Here is a 21,296-nt window from a genome sequence, read left to right as displayed (position 1 = left end):
AAAATTAAAAACCAGTGATGAGCAAAATACAGCTGATGTTGCTAGATATTGAGGGCTCTTGGCTAAAATATTTAATGCATACTTGGGGAGGCAAAAATGCATGCAATCTGAAATCAGTTTTGGCTGACAGACCAGTTGTATCCGTTCCTGGAAGAGACGGACCTGGCTTCAGTGATTCATATGCTGGTAACCTCAAGGTCAGACTCCTGTTGTGCCTTCTTCAAGGGGCAGCCCTTGAAGATAATCCATAAATTGCTGCAACTTCAGAATATTTCCGTACAAAAGGTCAATGGGGCTTCTTGGAAGTCCTGAGTAAGTTCCATGTTGAAAAAGCTTCATTAGTTACTTATTACCACCACCCTAGCCCAATTCAAGGTGCTCACAATAGTATATAAAAGCTGATATGGCTTAGACACATGGTTTAGACTTCCTATTCCTGTGTAGTCCACCCTACATGTTTAGGTCATCAGTGAGACACTTCTCGGGGATCCTGCCCTGGATGTGTTTTGATATCAAAAGTTAATGAATTTTTTCTACTTATGGAACCAGTTTCCCTTGGAGTCAACCCAGTTTAGAAAGCAAAGCCACAGATGTGGTCCTTTTAACGTTTTAATATGATGCACTTGTGTTTAATTTTTTGGACTTTTATGCCCTTACTATATTATTGTAAGCCATCCAGACCTGTTACGTGAATGAGTGGCATTTCTAAATCAATGAACTGATTAATTCATTTACTGGGGCTTATACATCATCCCACTCTAGGAAGACTCTTGAGAGGCTTACATTCCCTTTTTACAGTATGTAAATTAAAATAGTAATATATATATATATATATATATATATATATATATATATGTGTGTGTGTGTGTGTGTCAAAGTAATAAAACTAACAGTCGCAAAATTCTCACAATGAGAGATTCCAAAGAAGATCAAGGAATAGTAAACAGTCAAACATGACCAGGATTGGGGGGTCCTGGCTCATATCAATTCCCTACCCAGGGCTATCTTAAAAAGTTAAATCCTTGCTGCTCTCCTAAAATTCAACAGGGTGGAAGGTAGTCCAATCTGGAGAGGGGAGCTATTCCAAAAAAAGCTCAGCTGGGAAGGCTTGACCCAATGACTCCTGTAGATGACAGTCCCTGGGACTTGGAGCAAGCCTAGCTTTTCAGTATAATTAAACAGGCAGAAACCACCAGGAATAAACAATCTCATAGATATCCAGGCCCTGAATAAATGACCAATATGGCATTAAAACCAGGAAGCCCACATGTCAGAACATGGGAATGCATAGGAAGGGAGCCAGACACATACATCCAACTAATGAGTGAAAGTAGTACTATTTACTACTATACCAGCATAGCACAATGTGTGTTTATAAGACTTTACACGTACAGGTGTTTCTATCTATCTATCTATCTATCTATCTATCTATCTATCTATCTATCTATCTATCTATCTATCCGATATCTACTGTATATCTATCTTTAGTGACTTTGCATACATACAGGTAGTCCTCAACTTATGACCATTTGTTTAGCGACTGTTCAAAGTTATGATGGTGCTGAAAAAAGTGACTTGCAACCAGTCCTCGCACTTACAACCATTGCAGCAACCCCATAGTCACGTGATTGTGATTTGGGCACTTGGCAACCATTGTTCATTTATGACAGTTGCAGCATCCTGTGGTCACGCGATCACCATTTGCAACCTTCCCAGTCAGCTTCTGACCAGCGAAGTTGATGGGGAAGCTGGCAGGGAAGGTCGCAAGTGGCAGTCAGGTGATGTCTCACTTAACGACAGCAAAAAGGTCATAAAATCAGATGCAGTCACGTGATGCTTCACTTAACAAGTGCACTGCTTAACGATATTTCCAGTCCCTATTGTGGGCATAAGTCAAGGATTACCTGTATGTATTCTAATACCTTCTTAACCAATTTGAATTGCTAATACTTTGCTTATAATACAAACTACTTTGCTGCTAGTTTCTTCTTCCTTCCATGCTACCTGATCTACAAGCTTCAGAATGCTAACAGCTTGTCCTCTTAACACTCTCTTGCCCAGTCCAGCACCTGAACCTCATGGAGTTTACTTGCCACCAACTAGTGTCCAGAGCTGTGTCTTCTTTCTGCCAGATCTTTCCTGCAGGTTCTTCTTTGGGTTCAACTGCCTCAGGCTCCTTCTTGGTTCTTCTCACTGGCCATGGATTCTCTGGATTCTTGCTCTCCAAGCCAGAGCCTCCCCAGTTCTGCATCTTGTCCAGTTGCTTCACACTCCAGCAGTACCGCTGCCCAAACCTAGAAGAAAACCTCCTTTTCCTGTCTACCTGCTCTGGCTTCTATTATGCTTCTTTCTTTTGAACCCTACATGCTAGCCTGCAAGTGCTTCCAGGGAGTTCTAAATTTGTTTTCCTTTCTCTGCAAGTGGCTACATGCCTAAGCTGGACAGCTGACAACAGACCCCTGCAGAGAATACAATGGTGACCTTGATAATTTCATACCAGTTCATCCTTTTCCACCACATTCACAGTGTTCTTGAAAGCTCCACCACAGCCAACCCATCAGTTGCTTTTCAGTGTCAGCACTGATGCCCGCCACCATGGAGACAAGGAGGGCACATGCTATGCACGCCAAGCCTGTTATCATATTGATTCGTAGCAGTTTGATTTACACAACACCTACTCAAAGCACTTCATAGAGACAGAAGGATTTGTGTTGGATGATTTCAACAGAAAGGCCGGAATGAGGATTTTTCAGAAGATACAACCCATGATGGCTTATAATTTTTTCAAAACATGATGTGGTTCTTAAAACTAGAGGTGGACTGGATGGTACTCAAATAGAAAAGTACCAGGCAGGAGATGTGAGAAAAATTACCATGCTGGGACTGGTCAACCTTCTCACTGGCTATAAAAGTATATGGGAACAGTATCCCTTTGAAGTCATCACAGAATGAGGTACCATACATGGTAGACATTGCACCCTGTGCAATGATTTTTCTGCCACTCATATCTAGCCTGGACAGCTAAATTTCCAGTTGGGTAGGTATGTATGTGTGTATGAGTGAAACATTTAGTACAGAAAATGAACCATAAAAGCTATAAACCACCATCTGCTTCTCTAGATAAATAGAACAAGTAATATGACTGGAGGTATTACAAAAATTCCCCTTTATGACCCTGTGGGTGCCATAGGGAGGAGACCCTTCACATCATCGAGTTGTCAATACATGGCAGAGTTCAGGTGGGCTCTTCCACATTTCTTTTTTACCACTGCCTTAACATTTAATGGGCAAGTAATAACTACTGGACATTTTGTACTTTCTGTTTTCCCCAAAGGAGAAGCCTTCACTGTCACTCCTGCAGTTGCAGCCCCTCTGGCTTCCACATTTTTTGAAAGCCTGTGAGAGATCTTGGACAGGAGCATCTTTATTCTTTAGTCTTATTATTTTTGCAGACCCCAAAGCAAAGGAGTAATTGCTCCTTAGGCAATTGCAGAGAAATGAAGAGACCACTACAGTGTCAGTAATAAAATAAGCTCAGTGGTATGGTGCCTGATTATTATTAATAATAATAATTATTATTATCATTGACTACACAATCAGCCATATGTTTAGACTGGATTTGGCATTTTTATCTACCCATCGAGTACTTCCCAAGGACCTGGGATAGGCAGATGTTGTTGTTCGATGGTATTAAAGGTATCCTTGCAGGATGTAAGCTGTTCCAAGTAAAGGTGCTTTCTGCAATTGACTGATGGTCATTTTGTCAATGCCGATGGTGTTCAAGTGATGCTGCAGATGTTTTGGGATTGCACCTAAAGCGCCTATTACTATTGGTACTATCTTTACTTTCTGTTGCCATAGTCCTTCTACTTCTATTTGCGGTTCTTTCTCTTCCCTTTTGTTGTTGTTTGTTGTTGGTGGTGGTGTTGTCATCTCCAGCTGGTGATTGTGCAGTTTCTTGCACTCCACAGAGGAAGGAAAGTGTAAAACCATCTGGGAACAATTAGCAAGGGGTGTGTGGGGTGCCATCTGCAAATTGGGCAGAAGATCATTGATTTGTATACTTCCAAGTGTTATTCTTCTCCTCTCCCTTTCCACAGAGACATTGAATATGGGTAAGAGGTGTTCAGTATGTTGTTGAGCATACTGAAATGAATGTTTTGCAGAACTCTTCCCTCTTTCTTTCTGTCTGATTTCTTCTGAATTGCTTCTAAAATACAGCTGAACAAAGCCTAATCCTGTTATCAGTTCAAACATGACACTGAAAAATAAATAGGAACAAGAGGAAATAGGTGAAGATTAAGCAGAATTAATAGAGTAAAAGGAAAACACAAAATGTTGGGTTAAGGATACATTAGGCAAGAACACAAAGCCATCTTGAATGAAAATGAATTGAACAGCAACAGATAATGAACATGTATTTGCATTTTTCTTCCAATATCTGTAGCAGGTAGAGTAGTCATGGACTTCAGAGGTCTGGCCCAAAATAATTGGGCTAGCCAGAGAATGTATGCCCAGATGTATAGACAACTGGTAGATGATGATGAAGAATTACTTGGGAAGTATGGACAAGGGCCACTCTGGAGATTATGTTGCTGGGACATTTGTCATGAGATGTCTAGCTGTAACAAAAGCTGCTGATAACTTACATCTAGGATGACATGAGCATACACCCATGGCCAGAAGATTTCTGCATGCCTCCATATCATTGTACATGCCAATCCCAGAATGTACTTCATAACAGCAGCAATGAGACACCAACATTTGTGTGAGGTTCAGAGATGATTTGGACCCTGGTAAATGCAGTGGCTTATAGCTTAGGGCACCTTACAGAACAAGCATACAGCCCATGTTGGAAAATTTGCCCACATGGGGGAGCTTGAGAACACTCCTGCCCATGTTCCCCTTGGGAGCCAAGCCACCATTTCCTGTCCCTTGCAACTTCATGCTCTGGATATTAGTGTAAACTAATTTAGATTAATCTTCCAGGAGAGAAAAAGTCATAGAACAAGATGGGTAGGGTTGGACAGCAGATAAGCATGGCAATCTTGGGCTTAATAGAAGGGATCAGGGCTAGCTCTACTATTAGGTAGAATGAGTGGTCACCCCAGGAGCAATGGTCTGTCCAGTACGTTTTGGGGTGGAAATCTTTGTCTTGTATTCAGGGATGGCAATGTACTATCCAGGCAATCTGTCTTGAGCCTCCTGAGCTAGCTTACTGCCTTGAGGTGAGGCAGAGGATGCTATCTTACAGGGTCATCTGCAGGAGACAAGGGGGAAGCGAGGCCACGTGTATCATGACATTATTACATCAATGATGTGAATTGTGCAATTTGCATGATAATGTCATGAAACACATGAAACCAATGGTACTGCTAGTGCCTCTTTGCCAGAATCGCAGGCCAGCGAAAAATGCTGAAAGCAAGGAGAGGAAATAATTTAAGGCTATTGGAAAGATTCAGTACTGGAAGATGATCCATAATATCACTGAAATGGGTGTACAGAGCCCTTGTTTTAGGCAGTAACATCAAAAGAACAAATAGCGTTGATGTTCCCCAACCTCCTGTAGGAGACAATACAAAAAGGAGGGTGATAAATTGGTTGCATCTGGAGCATATTCATTTTTTTTATCAGAGCTACAACATTCAATGGATTGTTGAATGGTTTTTATAAGGTTACCGTCTATTGACTGCCTAGAATTGTTTTGTCTTAGGGAAGGGGTGGAAATAGAACTTGACTTTGTGGATAGGTTTTGTATGAGTTTTGTATTTCATCTCTAATAAAGTTGTTTACCTTACATCATATTGACATTGATTGGAGCTTAATTTATGGCTGCATGTTGCCCTAGAAGGAGACACAGTTGAAGTCTGATTCACTGCAATTAAATCAGTCTCCCTACTGGGATAAATGGAAAGGTATCTGGGATCACCTACTTAGTCATAACGCGGCCTCGCTGGGCTTCATTTCTAGCTCTTTTCCTGATAATAAAACAAGCTCTGTTGTTTGCCAATGTCAAAAAGCAATTCAAGTGCTTGTATCAGAAAGCATCAGGGCAAGCCCTGATTTTGCCAGAATGACAAAGTGCGCGTTGTGATGTCAAGAGGCACACACCTCCCTTTATGTTTTAACTTGCAACCCACATACAAAAGGGGCAGACTTTGGGTTACAATGTTACAATGCATGTTTTGACATTTGGCCCCCATTCTGCACCCCACAACTCTATAACCTAGTCTGAGCTTGGTGCATTCCAGAGGTGTTAGACCACAGCTGTGGTCATCCAGAGCCAGCACAGCTGTGTTAACTAGAGGTGATGGGAATGCAAGTCAACAAATGTATTTGGGAAAGACTGCCCTGGTTCTTCCCTCTATTTATGATTTAATTTCCTTGTTTTGTTAGATTTATATCACACTTCTCCAAAGTCTAAAGCTGGTTTCTGTGGGGATCTTCTTTCACTTTACCGATTCACTTTACTTGCTGGGAATTCCTCGTCCATGGGGAATAATTGCAATCTCAGTCCCCATCACAAATGGGCTTCCAGGGGATGTGGAGGATGAGGCAGAGTTTACCTGAGCTTTTGAGTCTTAAATTTTATTATATTTACCACTTTTGGAGCATAATCTCTAAAGCACATTATTTATGAAACTTTCTCTTGGGTTGCTCAGAGGGAGGACAGAGGAGAAGAAATAGAAAGCCTTGTAAATTATCTGAAACCCCTGAAAATAAACCTAGTTAAGGTGCTGTATCGGGGTACCTGAAGATGATACCAAAATGTGTGGGCTTTAACACTGTGTTTGATGATTACAACTGAACATAAAGAAATTGGAAGATTGTGATGTTTGCTATCTAAACTAGACAGTGTCCCAGAAATATTGCAAACACAGAATTTGCCATTTCGAATTATGCTCTTAAAGTAATAGCCCCCTCTTTGCAGCGCTTTTGCAAGCACTTACTGAAAACTGTTTACAAATTGAGCTGATGAAGGAGAGGCTCAGGTAACTAAAACAGTGGTCCTCACTAGAGGACTAAAAACAAAAGGTGTTATGCCCAGTAACTGAAGATGTTGATGTATATATGAAATCTCAAAGGTCTTTCACAGCTACCCTTTGATATAAGTTGGGCTGCAAGAGAGGGACTGGCCCAAGTCATCCAGTAATCTTCCATGGATAATATTAGCTTTGAATCTGGATCTCTCTGGTCATAGTCCAACACCTTTACCCTATACCACCCGTCTCTCTCCATCCTAGGGATCAGCAATATTAATAGGCTTATTGCTTTTACATCTATAGTTAGGTGCTTAATGAGAGCACCACCCCAACCTTTTTTCAAAGAAAATCAAAGCAACTTAAAAATAGTTGAATCTTCTTGCAAAAGCATTACGCAATCCTTAAACTTTCCTAATTCTGGCAGTCTTGTGCCTGCGTGAAATTTCACCAGATTTCATCTGTTTCACCTAATATTTGGATTGTTTAGGGATAGGACCCCCAGATCGATGTGCGAGATTATATAGCGGTCCAGAAAAAATGGCCAATCTTTTTTAAGACTCTGAGAGATCCAGGGTGGAATTTTCACTTAACCATTCCTCATCTATAGGCTTCCTTTTCACAATATAATTTTCTCCCCTGCACTGCTTTTTCTCTATTGAAGTCAGTATCCCAGTAATCAGGATAAGTTGGGCAAGTTTGAAATACTGAAATGCCTCTTGCAGGTATAGTTTAACAGAAGTGCTTTGTTGTCTTGAATGAGAAACAATGAATCATCCAATCGTTTCAGCAACTAACTTATCCTTTGCTTGACTTCCCCCATTTCCAGGGGCACAGTTTGGCTCTTTAGTACCTAAGGAACTGTACTTTTAGATGGGAAACCTTCTCTTTCACTCCGGTTAAGCAGCCCCTGGAGCTTAGATGAGGGGCTAACTGCCTCTTTTGAACATTGGTGGGACGACCCCTTTTCTGCTCACAGCCCCATGAAAGAGAAGATTCTTTGGGTGGATTGAAGGATATTGAACAGATTTTCACAAGGGACTGCATGGCCTCCAGAAAACTACATGTTCTACATCATGCTATCTTGCAAGCTGCTTTGGAAATACTATGAGGGTTTTTTTTTTGTTGTTGTTTCGTTTATGTTTTTTGGGGTTGTTGCTGTTTTGCTTAATCTACAGTATAGAGTTCAGTTTTTATGACTGGTTTTTATATGCACTCTGTTCAGATACTCTTTATTTTTATTTATTTATTTATACATGCCGTTATTTAGAGAGTGAAGGCCAAGTTCTTCCCTCAGTCCCCTCAGCATGTTCACTTCTTTTCATTTGCAGGCCCTGCTGAATTGCCTTATGGGCTAGTAACATTTTCATCCATCTTTCTTGAACCAATCATTTTAGTTTGGGGACATGTAGACAGCTTCTCCTTCTTCCTCCCTTTTTTGTGATGGTTCTTCCCCAAAAGAATGCCATTTCCAGTGACCTAGGGACAACACCCCTTGGATGATGCCCCCCTTCTATGGAACAACTTACCCCTGGATATCCAGCCCATCTTATTTGACTCTTAAAGGGCCATAATGGAAGGGAACAGAAGAAGAGGACAACCAGCAGCAAGGTGGATGGACTCAGTTATAATGATAATGGGTACAACATTGGAAGACCTGAAGGACCAGGTTAGGTACAGAGCATCATGGAAAAAATCTTTCTATGTGGTTGGTAAGAATTGACACCAACTTGATGTTACATAATCAATCAATCCATCCATCAAGCAAAGGGCCATAAAGACATGGCCCTTTAGGGGATCTTTGGGAGACTTAAGAATTAGCGTATCCCCATGCATAGTACATTCATACTGGGTTAATTATAAGCTTTCCTATGCAATGTTGATGTTTTTCATCCAAAGTTTTGGTCATTGGTAAGCTGCTCAGAACCTACAGGAACAAAATAAGTATAGGAATGCTTAGCAAGGAAGACTATGTACAGTATATCAGCACCATTCAGTAGTTTTGGTTAATGGGTTCAAGAGTTGTCCATCCATTTCTAATGAGATTCTGCATTTGTGCGGGAGATTGCCTAGCATTCCGTTGATGCACCGGTTCATCTCATTTGTCTTTTTAGATTTCTGACACAATGTGTTACTTTCCCACCTAGTGTCAGCTATTCACAGAAATCTGTGGCAGGAATTCATAGAGACTATCACTTACTCTTGAAGGTGAAAGACAACTTTTATAGAAGCAATACACCAATGGTAAAGTGGGTTTCACAGGACGCACACAAACACAGCTCATGAATTGTTCAAATGATTGGGAGTGTAATACAGCATATCTGTGCACATGCACGCACAGAAATGTGGTGAGTTACCCCTTCTGACTCTGTCAAGCTAGGGCCCCTAAGCCAATTCCTACTGTTGCATGCGCACACACATACTTACACTCTACTGGGAAGAGCCTATATTGCCATCATTCACAGTTTTACAGAGGAAATTCCCCTCCGCACCTTTATTCAGGAGGAAGAGTAGAAGAACATCCTGACGCTGGCTTTTCTTGCCTTTTCTACAGCTAGCAAAATGGCCAGAATGCATGTCAGGCTACATTCCCTAAGAGAACAGGAGCAGTGATTATGTTATATTATGTTATGTTAGTTAATGACTAAAGCCGAAAGGGGTGAAATGTTGCACTTGCTGGAACACTGCACTTATGCAAGAGTATAGCCATCACAAGATATTCCCAACCAAGTTATGAAGGGATAGAGAGTTTTGTATCATGTGATGCATTCAACAAAAGGACAACCTAATGACTAACCAGACTATTAGATGTACAATCACTAAAAAGTGATGCTGCTGCTGAGGACACCCAGCAATTCAGCTGAGTAAATCCAAACCTGCTTATAAAAAGAGAGCTGGAGGGAAGAGAAATTTGAAGTCCCATCTTCCATTCCATTGAAGATCATCTCAGAGATAGCTTTAACATGATCTCCCATGCTCTTTTGTTGCCGGGATGACAACAAGGTGGTTTCATTGTTGTGTATGGTCTGAATGAGCAAATGGGCCAATATGAGATGCTCATATTGCTAAATTAAAGCTTTTAAAATTTACCAGTAGTCTCCTGGTATTGAGGGATGGGACTTTGTTCTGGTGCTGCATAAAGGATTCCTAAGTCTGTAGCAGAGAGCAAACCTTTTGTAACCATTTCAGAAGATATAAGTTATTTATTAGGGTAGGTTACAGAGCTGAGGTCAATGGGAGAAATGAAAAATGAAAGTGTCATGAATCCTTCAGGGTTCAACTCACAGTAATCTAGGCAAGAATACATCCACATGCACCACTCAGTGTAGGTGGAACAAAACTATGGATACAAAAATCAAATCTTTAATCATCTGTAATATAAATTAAAGAGCTAAAACATCTAGCTTTGTATTCCCTAGATAGTAATTTCTTCTCATTCTCCAACCCTACTTGGGACTGCAGCTTTGGGGAGAGAAAAGATGCTGTCTCTTCTTAGGAGGGAAGGCAGAAGAACAAAGACAAAATGGAGTTTCCCATTCTGTTTTTCAAAAAAGGAAATATTCCTGCTCCTGAAAAGTTCATCATAGTTGATTGTCCTGGGCTTGAATTGTCTCTGTAGATTGACAGGGCTAATTCAAGTTCTCTTAATTCTTTCATGTTTGAACTTTGGGGGATGGGATTTCTCCCACTTTCCCAAATCATCCAACTTTGGATTTCAAGCATGCTGCCCCAGGAAGACAATGCAAATAGCTGGCACTGGAGACAACAAGTCTAACACAACATCCTTTTCCAAACAGATGTTTCTTTCCTTTTCTTTTTCAGAACTTCAATTCTGTATTTAAAAAGTTCAGCTGAAGCAACAGATTTATTGAGAAACAAGTTACAGCAGGAAAAATGACAAAGGCAGATGCAGGTAGGAGGTAAATCAGTACAAATTCAGGATGGTTTGAAAATCCTCACCATATCCTGATTCAGAAAAGCTAAGCCCAAAGAAGAGATAGAATACACAATCAGTAATTTATACAGGCAGAAGCTCATGAAAATGCAAATTGGTCATTTGACTGGTGGTTGACCAAAATTAATACCTGGCAAATCAGTTAGTCTATTTCTGGAGTTATTGATAATGGGGTCATGGTAGATTAAACACTTCGAGAGATGGACTAAAAATCTGGAGATGATATTTAAGCCTGCTTTCTGAAAGAGGTTAGTAGCTAATGAAGCAGAATTTATAGTTTCAGACTGAAAACAAGACAGATTAAATGGGACTCTGCCCCCCCCCTTTTTTTTTAATGAACACTGTCTTTCCCATCTCTTCTGTTGAAAATTACTGGTTGGGATAAGAGCGGAAGACTTATCTGTCCAGCCTCCTGCTTTCATCTGTAACCAAGTAGATTATTCCAATAAGCCCACAAGACCAGTGATTGCCAGCCCCCTATTTTATTTTTACTTCCCAGCAGCTGGCATTCAGACAGAGTGCATGCAGGTTCTCCCTTAGCTATTCACACTTAGCTGACCGTATCCCTGCATTTTTTCAAGGAAGTCCAAACAGGCCAGTGCCTGATATTCGTAGCATATCCCATACTCCTTTTAGTTAGTGAGCCATTGAGTTTCACTTGTTTTGTGACATTACTTAAGGACTTTTATCCACAGCTGTCCAAGAATGGACACAACACTTTCTCAGGTGGAGTGCCCCAGATGTGGACTGATGCTTGGCTTTTATTGTGCAAAAATATGTGCTCTCCCATTTAGAAATAACGACCTAGCTCAGAGCTCTGGGAGCAGAGGTACTGAAGTTCTAGAACACATTGCCTTCAGGTGGCCTATAAGCCAATTAAATTTATGCACCAGTCATTTTAATTATTGCATTTAATATGTATTAAAATGTATTAAAATATGTATTAAAATATTAAATGCCTACCCATTAAATTGTATTTAATGCTTACATGGCAAAGGTATTATTTTTCAAACAATTCCTGGATTACAGTTCTTAGAATTCCCATCCAGCACACCTTAAACACCTAAAGGACTCTACATGGGGGAAAACGGAACTAGTCTGTACTCCTTTGTGATTCATCAATGCATTTCACAGTCACCTATTCAAGGAACAGAGGGACAGAAAATGCTCATTTCTAAACCAAGCCACCCCAATGACGACACCAACATGGTGACAGAATAAATGAAGGGATGGGGAGATCCTGCCGAGACAATGAAATAGAACAATTTCTTAATCACGTCCTGGCAGAGAGTCATAATGATTGAATATAGTTAAAGACTGCTAACTTAGAAGTTGTTCATGGAAGGATCATTGTCTGTTGACATTTATTGAAACCAAAGGTCATAGAGCCTGTCCCAAAGATTAGTAGGTAGGTTATTGACCTGGAGGGAAGGAAATGAAATCCACAATGAAAACCACAAAAGAACTTCTTTTCCATAGCTAGGTGGAAGTATGGAGCTTTAGTTGTCCACTGGGCTTCAGATGGAAGCAATGAGGCTACCATCACTTGATGTGTTGAGAGAACTACTGTACTTTTAAACAAACAGTCAAAGAATGGAGATCTTCAGTAAACAGGGCCTGGGAAGAATTATTCACTGTGGTCAAATCCTACCAAATCCAGCCAAACTGTCTAGAAGCAAATTAAGAAAGACTGACTGCTATGATAATAAAATTGCAAGCAGCTATTTTTTACTTATTTATTGTATTGTTATGTTCCTTTACTCCAGAATGGCTCAAAATTGTACTGCCTGAAGGAGGAAAGCATGCTGGGAGATGTTTCACCCACAACTCAACAAGCTGGTTTTGAGATGAAACCCTGCTTTGAGAACCCTGAGGCACATGGTTAGGTCTGTCAAGTTTGTTCCTTTTGCTTTTATGCAACAACCCTACTCCAATTCTCTTGGCACAACCTGCCAGTTGTAATGTGAAGCAAGAAGGAAATGTAATTCAGGTTGATCTCAGAGCAGACAAATATATTTATGGAGGAAAAGAGCTAATTTTTCAGTCCCAACAATTTCTTCCAGCTCTGGTCTGGATTTTCTAAGGCATGTCCATGAGCACCATTTAAGCAGTACAGACATCTATTATGTGAAACAGAAATGAAACTGGATGAATGGGTAGGGTTTGGGTCTAAGCGTTTGGTGCCAGGGCCCATTTGCAGCAACTCACCATTGTGAACTGCAGAAATCAAACAAGGGCCTGGAATATTCAGAAAAGGGTGTTCCTGTTGCCACAACATACTGCTTTACAAACCATGCAACCCCATTTAAGTCTAGACCAACATCTTCTGAAAAACCTGTCAGTGGGTGCTCATAATTTCTGCCTTTGCTGCTCTGTTGGCAATCTGATCATAAATGTAATAGATTTCATGAAAGTCCATCTGCAGATAAAAGGTCTGTAAGTGATATATCCTCAGTAAATCCTCTGTACACACCAGCCTCTTTCATGCAATGGTAGACAGAGCAAACACACATTCTGTATTTATAAACATGGATCTACTTCTTCCACAAAAGGAGTCCCAGAAGAATTCTGTCTGCATTCTGCAGCACAACTGGAATTATGATTTAGAGCCAGCAAGAAATTGTTCCCCTTTGCCCTTCTTTCAATCAAACCTATTTGCAGCAAATAGAAATGATGAAAACCCAATCTGCTACAGGGCCTCTATCCACAGGACAGACTGAGCCACATAATAATCAATAGCATTTTAGCAAGTGTGCTGTGTAAACTGGCTGTTGTGGTCAGTTTAATATTCAGTGCACTGGGAAAACCCAAATTGTGCTGAGTAAACTATGCCACAGTTAAGCACAGAGAAGAAATTTGTGCAAATACAATCAGTGAGACAAAGGACATGCAATGGACAGACAGACAGGCAAAACAGAAGTGACACCAACATTACTGTTTCATTTTCATTAATAAATGATTACTCAAATTGTTGCAGAGAGCTCAACGTTTCACTGATTTTCATTCACACTGAGAATGCTAAGGAATGTTAAGAAAATTAAGAAATGTTATGACTACATGGAGTTAGGATCTAGGGGACTCAATTAGGCTGGCCCTTCAGCCTAAGGAACAAAGGATCTGTGCAGCCCTAGGCTTGTTATCCATCCTTGGAGAACTCCCCACCCAAAGTTGGCGAGTTTTTCAGCCTGTTCTGGTTCCTATGTCATGCTAAACCATAATGGGATTTATTTAGTTTTGGCTTAACATATTGTGTGAACTCAATAATTGTCATGTGTAAATATTTACAAAATGACAGATTTACAAAACTGGGCATTTTGTGGGTTCCCAGCATAAAAAATCATTGAGTTTTAGGCTCACTCATCTCAGGAGTTTTCTGAAGTTCAGATGTTAGACAGCTCCATTTTTCACAGAAAGGAGAAACAGCCTTTTGGATGTCCCTGAAATTTGCTCAAAAGTTGTCCAAAAGGGGCTTCCTCACTGGAAAAGACATTTCAACATTTTGTGTGAAAGTCCAGTTAATCTCCATTTTGGACTCAAGCCTACAATAGCTTCTCATAGATAAGTACGCTGAAATAGGTAAGAACAAGGAAGTTAGTAACCCACTGGGACAATTTATACACAATCTGGAAGCTCCAGATCTATTAGGAAACCTCCCCAGTTTCTCAGCCAGAGTGAAATATCAAAGAAGTGGACTCAGACTGAAGCCATATTAGCTTAGATCTAACTGTTCCCACTGGAATCAAATCTGCCATTCTTAATCAAGTTGCCATCTCAGTCTCAATTTGACTTTTGCTCATCCAGGGCTCTCATCCATGGGCAATCTTCATTAACTGGGGGCTGCACTTAAGCTACTTTGGGAGTCTAAGGACCACAGAGAGTGGAGCAGTGAATCAAAGTGGCTTGAACTAAATGTTTTCTTGGCTTTGAACTGGGTGTGCGGATTCTATGCTTTTTATACTCAGGTCTACCATAGGATGTGTATTACAGTTCTTATTTATGTATTTACTTGTCAAATTTATATGGCTGCCCATCTCACCAAAAGCAACTCTGGGTGGCCCTATTTCAAGAGAGTGAGAAACCGTGCCACCAATTTTCAGCAACAATGATCAGAGGAGAATTTATGGACTAGAAGAGTGAGCCCAGGGATCACACGCAACCTTGGTATTGCAAGTTGCTTTCCCTCGATGTATCCTATCCCAAATAAGTCAATGAAACCAACATGCAGACCAAAATCTTTTAAAATACTTCATTTAAATACACCATTATAATGGCCCATTATTTGTAATGTTCAGACCTTGCAAAGTTCTACGCTTACAGAGGGATTAGTATATCAGTTATTAGTATATCAGTTATTAGTATATAATCAGCTACGGCTTTCCCAACGGTAGTTTCTTAGGCAAAAATATTAAGAAAGCGGGCTTTGTGTTCAGCCCTTTTACAAATCTGAGAAGCAAAATTGCATAACATGCAAGCCAGGTTAAAAACAAGGCCACGTTTTTAATGTTGGAAGGGCAAATTTGCACGAATGCTTATGATAACAATTTGCAAAGTTGCGTGGGAATCAGTCAAAGGCATGTAAGCTGATGCACCAAACTGTGGGTGCCACAGAAATTGACCCCGATGCTCACCAGAGACTCAAGAAAACCTTCTCCGCCTGCTGCTCTCCAAATGTTTTGCACTACAACTTTCATCATGAAAGCACAACAGGCCATTAGGAAAGGAGGTTGGGAAAGGATTACTTAACATTTGGAGATCAGGTTTCCCCCAGAGTTTGTCGCCTTTCCTGTGCCCAGAATCTCCAAATCATCCTTAATAAAAGTGTGGTCTGTTTAATAAGTACATTACTTTTCTGTCCTCCCTCCACCTGCCTGAAATTGAGGAGTTCATAATGGAATGCACTCTCCTGTAATATTCCCACTTGTTAATATCCCAAAAAGGTTTCTTGGAAAATTTTATATCAAATGTTCTTAGTGCTAAGTTTTTGTAATATATACTTTTCCAAAGTAGGCTTTTAAAATGTATATTCCTTTTATGACCTTATCCCTTTTGTACATTACAGTAAAAAAAAAAAAAGGGAGGGTGTCTTTTTGGGGGGGTACATTTTCCTCAATTTCCTGCAGATTTTTGAGCAAGATGGATGTTAGCAGACTTTCAATTCTGCCATTTGTGCTACCCGATCCCTTTGGCTTCACCTTGCAAATCGACTCCCACAGAAATCTATGGCAGATTTTTTTTTTCCTGAGCAGAAATAATCTGTGCCTTGAGCTAAACATTCTCACTTGACTTTAATACCAAGTCTTCTGATGTATCCAAATAAATTACCATGGTGGCTACGGGCAAGTGATTCACTGGCCACTGGCAAGCAGGCAAATGGAAGATTATTATTTTACATTTAAATGCAAAATGTACATGTACATACATGTAAAGCATGCCCTCTTTGGGGACACTGGATTGTAATTCCCATCATGCTGAGCTACCCTGGTCTTTGATACTTCTGTCGAGGCAGGGGGGGTTATAGCCCAATGTGACCAGAAAGGAGTTGGAGAAGGCAGAGTTAAAGAGAACTAACACTCCCCAGTAAAAAGTGTTTTGACTTCTACCTCTCTCAAATTAAGCACCAGGACCCTAACAGGAATCCTGGGGTTCTAGAGAAAATATCAGCCTCCTAAATGAGCAAATAGGGAGAAGGAACCTGAGACATGCCTATCCTCCCTAATTACTGATCTTACTCTCAGGGAATCATGAGAGTTAAGGGCCTCAGGTTGCTCACCTCCCGTCTCAAAACAATTAAAAGCAGACATTAATTTTTATACCTAAAACCTGTGTAAAAGTTTTAAGCCCACTTTCCTTTAAAAGAAAGCCCAGAGGAAGCTAAATGTTTATGCACTGTCTTCTAAGTTAAGAACACTGGATGTTTGGATGGATTTACCCTTTATATCCAAGAGTTTATCTCTTTATAGGGATCTAGAGTTATTCTAACTCCTGACTGGTAATAGATTTCTGGCCCCTCAGGTATAAACATTTCTTGAAAAATGGTTTTCTTATTAAAAAAAAAAAGAAGCCTTTTTATATCGTATAGAACATCCTGTAATGATCCACCAGCAGCATTTTGAGACTTCTTCAGTGGAATAGTCCAAATATCCGTAGATGAGAGAATCACTCCTGATTCTTATGGATCTTGGAAAAGCACTTTCCCCCATAATCCTAATAAATCAACTATGAGACAGAAATGATACACTGTACAGCTAGAAGATCTCAAGACACCGGCAAGTATTTTTTTCACAGGTAGGGCTTGAACATCATGACTGGTGCAACCACACAGCTGAGGTAGTTCATAGCAAGTCTTGTTTAGTGCCAATGTCATTTGTAACATCTTCTAGATTCTCCATCATCAGAACCTGTGTTTTATCCACCCAGTTCCCCTTTTGAATTGGCCGCCCTGCAACAGATGAGGAAAGATCACGTCCTAGCTGCTGGGGAACTGCTGCAGGCAAAACAGCATTGTTTTGGGCCCGTTGAGAATACATCTCCCGAGGCATCGCATCCCCAGAGCAGAGCTGAAGCCGAAAAGCAGCTTGGAAACCCCGACGGAAGTTCTCATTGAAGAAGCCATAGATGATTGGGTTGACACTACTGTTAAAGAAGGCCAACCAGTGGGCAAAAGGGTAGACATAGATATTGATGAGCTGCAGTTGAGTCTGATTCAAGTCAGCATAATCAGAGAGCATGGCCAAGGTCCACAACGGCAGCCAGGAGAGGATGAATAACAAAGCCACAATGATCAGCATCTTGATGACCTTCAACTTCTTCCTGTAAACTGAATGGCGTTCGTGGCCTTGCTTTCCAGAGGCAGGCACCGTGTTGAAAAGCGTGATCCCTATCCGAGCATACATGATGACAATGAGTGACAGGGGAGCCAAGTAGATATTGGCAAAGAGGACTGTTGTGTAGATCTTCCTCATGTCCTGGTTGGGCCAATCTTCCAGGCACCAGTAGATGGCTCGAGTTTGGTTGTCATCGCCCAGCATGACTCTGAAATGTTTTTCCTCTTTCACCTTCAGCATTACAGCAGATGGGCACATGATGGCAATAGCCAGGACCCAGATGATGGCTATGATGATTAATGCTGTCCATATGGTAAGCTTTTGTTTAAAAGGATAAACAATAGAACGGAACCTACGGTGGAAAGAAAAGACATATTTAAGTTTGTCAAACAGCAACACTGCGGAATAGCCACATTATCAACAGCAACACAATAGGAAATAAGTTGATTTTCATTGGGCTAAGAATTTTATATAGCTTCTAGAAAGGCAGAAGATTATGTTAGTGGGCAGGACTTAAGTCTAAAGCCTACCTACCTACCCATTAAAACCAGTGTTGTCCAAACTTGGCCACTTTAAGATGAGTGGACTTCAACTCCCAGAATTCCCCAGCCAGATGAAGTCCACTCATCTTAAAGTGGCCAAGTTTGGACAACACTGCACTAAAACAAAAGAAGGAGGCTTAGGGTTTGTTGGGGGGGGGGGTTAGCTTTGTTTTTTGCTTAAGAGAAACAATAATCTACAAATGCACCCCTGTCAAATATTACAAAAAGTAAAATAGAACCCTGAATATACATATAATTAGTTTGATTGATTGTAATGATTACTTTGGAACTGTGCTTGCATCCTTAAGTTTCATTAACAGTATCATACATTGGAAAGTGTCATATACTGGCCCATTTTCAGTGTCTTGGTTCAGAAACATCTGAGCAAAGATACATGAACTGTGGACATATGTGTTTCTGCCCTCTATCCTCTTTATCCAATGAGGTTCATGAAATGGAAATCAAAAACTTTCATTTCCTGATTAGATTACTAGAATTCTACCATTAAGTCGGAACTGAGATAGAGGAACTATGGTTAAGAAATTGTTTCTTGAAACCAGCCAGCTTCATACCATAATAATCTTACCTTGTTAATAAGCCACAGTTTAAACTAACCAGAGTTCTCCTGATCCTCTGATTTGTTTTGACTGAAGAATAAATTGAAGTTGTCTTAAAGTAGGAAGTGTAAGCTTTCCTTGTGATTATGCTAAAAAGAACAGGAGACCCTTCTCCTCCTAAGTCCTTCTGCTTGTTTGCATGCTGCTGAAATGTGACATCTAAAAGTGTCCACTGAGTTGGACCACTGATCCCCTTAGCCCAGGATTCTCCACTAATATTGGAAGCAGTTTTCAAGTGCATTCAGGTAGAAGATTCTTCCAACCTGACACTTGTTTATTTTTTTAAGACTGAGAAGTTAGGGACTTAACTGGAGATTTTCCACACATGAAGTGCTTCTCCACCATTTGCGCTACAAGCTCTTGCTCATAAATCTAAATATGGTCCTACTGAACTATCAACCTGCATTATAAGCTTCTTATCTAGAAGATGGAAGCTCTGTATTTAAGAGTTTTCAGTAAGGATTTTCTACTTCTAGCTGAAGAAAGGCTATTAAATCCTTGGATTCCAAACTTTTGGAACTTTTCACAGAGTGCCCTTATCTTGCACAAGACTGCTTAAACACTTCATCATCATGGGATTTCTTCCTGAAGTTAGAGCACCTTGATCTAATTGCCAAGTTTGAGCAACACACAATTCTAGGCAACAGAAGAACAACAGATTTCCGTATTCTGCATCAATTTCTAGTTTTTACAAAGTCATACCTGTCAACTGCAATTGCCACCAAAGTGAAGACAGAAGCAGAAACAGATATTCCTTGGATCATACCATTCATTTTGCAGGCAATATTACCAAAAGGCCATCCTAGAATATAAAGCATCATTTTAGATGAAGCGATCAACACCACGTTCATATCTTTTTAACTTTAGTGGACAAGCAAAAATCCAGATGGATGTGATGGAAACAGCATTTAATAATTTCCTAGTTCTATTGGTATAGATTTTACAAGTGATAACGTCTGGTTTTTAAATCAACTGAATTGCACAGGCTGAGTTTATACATCACATTATAACTGTAATGTGATTTGTTTGGTTATGGTTTTACATGTGCAAAGCTAGCTATGACAATTTGTAAACCTGGGTTAATAGTGTACCATGTTTGTGAGCCCAAACAATGGTTTAAACAACCAATCCTGGTTAAATAAACCATGGTTTTACAACACAACTGCCATAATCCATAGGACCTGACCGTGGATTATGATATAGGATAGTGCTGTAGGCATGTCAGTCCTACAAGGCAGTCCAAATCAAGAAACAGACTACACAGAAGCCTAACAACAACTTTTATTTACATTGGCTGTAGTAACATAATCTTGCAAGTCTGATCGTGCTCCCTCTTTTACATTCATGTGAACTATCTCCAAAGGGTCCCTGTGGCAAATGTACCTGATATGATATTATCCAGTAGAGTGGTGGGCATACAAAAAATCCCCACCAGCAGATCACTGACAGCCAGATTCAAGATGAAGAGGTTGGTGACAGTATGCATATGTTTGCTCTGCAGAACAGTAAAACAGACTACTCCATTGCCAATCATGCACAGAAGAAAGATGAAGAGGTAGGAGATGATGAAGACAGCAGCAACAAGTGGCTGGTGAAGGTAAAAATCCACATAGGAAATGTTGGTCTCCATGTGACAAGCATTGACAGGAGCAGTGCAGTTATTCAGAAAAGGTCCACCTATCGAAGAACTTGGCTCCTCATTCTTCTTATCCATGTTAAATTGTGCCCTGCAGCAAAAATTAAGCAAAAAATAAGTTAGTGGAGAAGAAAAGGAAATAACAAGCAATTGTTGACTAGAAATGCACATTCTAGCTTCTGTTTGGTCCCTGAAAGCTTGGGAGTGATCCTCAGCAATTTCCCTGAAAGTAGACATTGAACTGTCATTTTGAATTCAGCTGGACTGGAAAACTGATACAAGGCAGTAATCGCATCTGAGGGTAGGACCTAGCCAACCTCGACTGATTGGAGAAAGCTAAGCAAGGTCAGAGGACCAGGAAATTGTACATTAGACTGGGAAGTCAGAAAACATCCCAGAAGGCAACTGTGATAAATCATTTCTGCCAAGAAAACTGCATGAATGTGTCCATGTAGTCACTGGGAGTTGAGTTTATTTTCTGGCTTCCATCACCCTTCCCATCATGTTAACTGAAATTGCCAAATTTGAGCCAGCTGGACATCTCCCCTCAATAAAAGCATGCGTACTCTTGTGTAGGCGTAACTATATGCATGTAGGTATGTCTGCATTTGCACACTCCAATAAAAGACAGGGTAAGATGAAAAATAAGTGCACATTAATTAAATAAATCCCAACTGATCGAAACCAATAAAACAAGCCTTTATAAATGTAATTCCTCTCCTAATTCAAACTTGCCAACCAT

General features: G+C 40.4%; 1 protein-coding gene across 1 annotated transcript; it reads right to left on the bottom strand.

The window, feature by feature from the left end:
- Nucleotides 1-17,267: 17,267 nt before the first annotated feature.
- NPFFR2 (neuropeptide FF receptor 2) lies at nucleotides 17,268-20,632 on the bottom strand. The gene is made up of 3 exons (XM_007442995.3): nucleotides 20,302-20,632; nucleotides 19,621-19,720; nucleotides 17,268-18,111 (listed from the first exon to the last, which is right to left on the bottom strand). The coding sequence occupies exons 1-3, from the start codon at nucleotides 20,630-20,632 to the stop codon at nucleotides 17,268-17,270; spliced, it is 1,275 nt and encodes a 424-aa protein (XP_007443057.2).
- Nucleotides 20,633-21,296: the final 664 nt, after the last annotated feature.

The sequence above is a fragment of the Python bivittatus genome, unplaced genomic scaffold (assembly GCF_059951505.1).
Source record: "Python bivittatus isolate LINGU-HERP-01145 unplaced genomic scaffold, Pbiv_v1 ctg000070_np1212, whole genome shotgun sequence".
Lineage (NCBI taxonomy): Eukaryota > Metazoa > Chordata > Lepidosauria > Squamata > Pythonidae > Python > Python bivittatus.
This window is presented reverse-complemented; position numbering and strand designations above follow the sequence as displayed.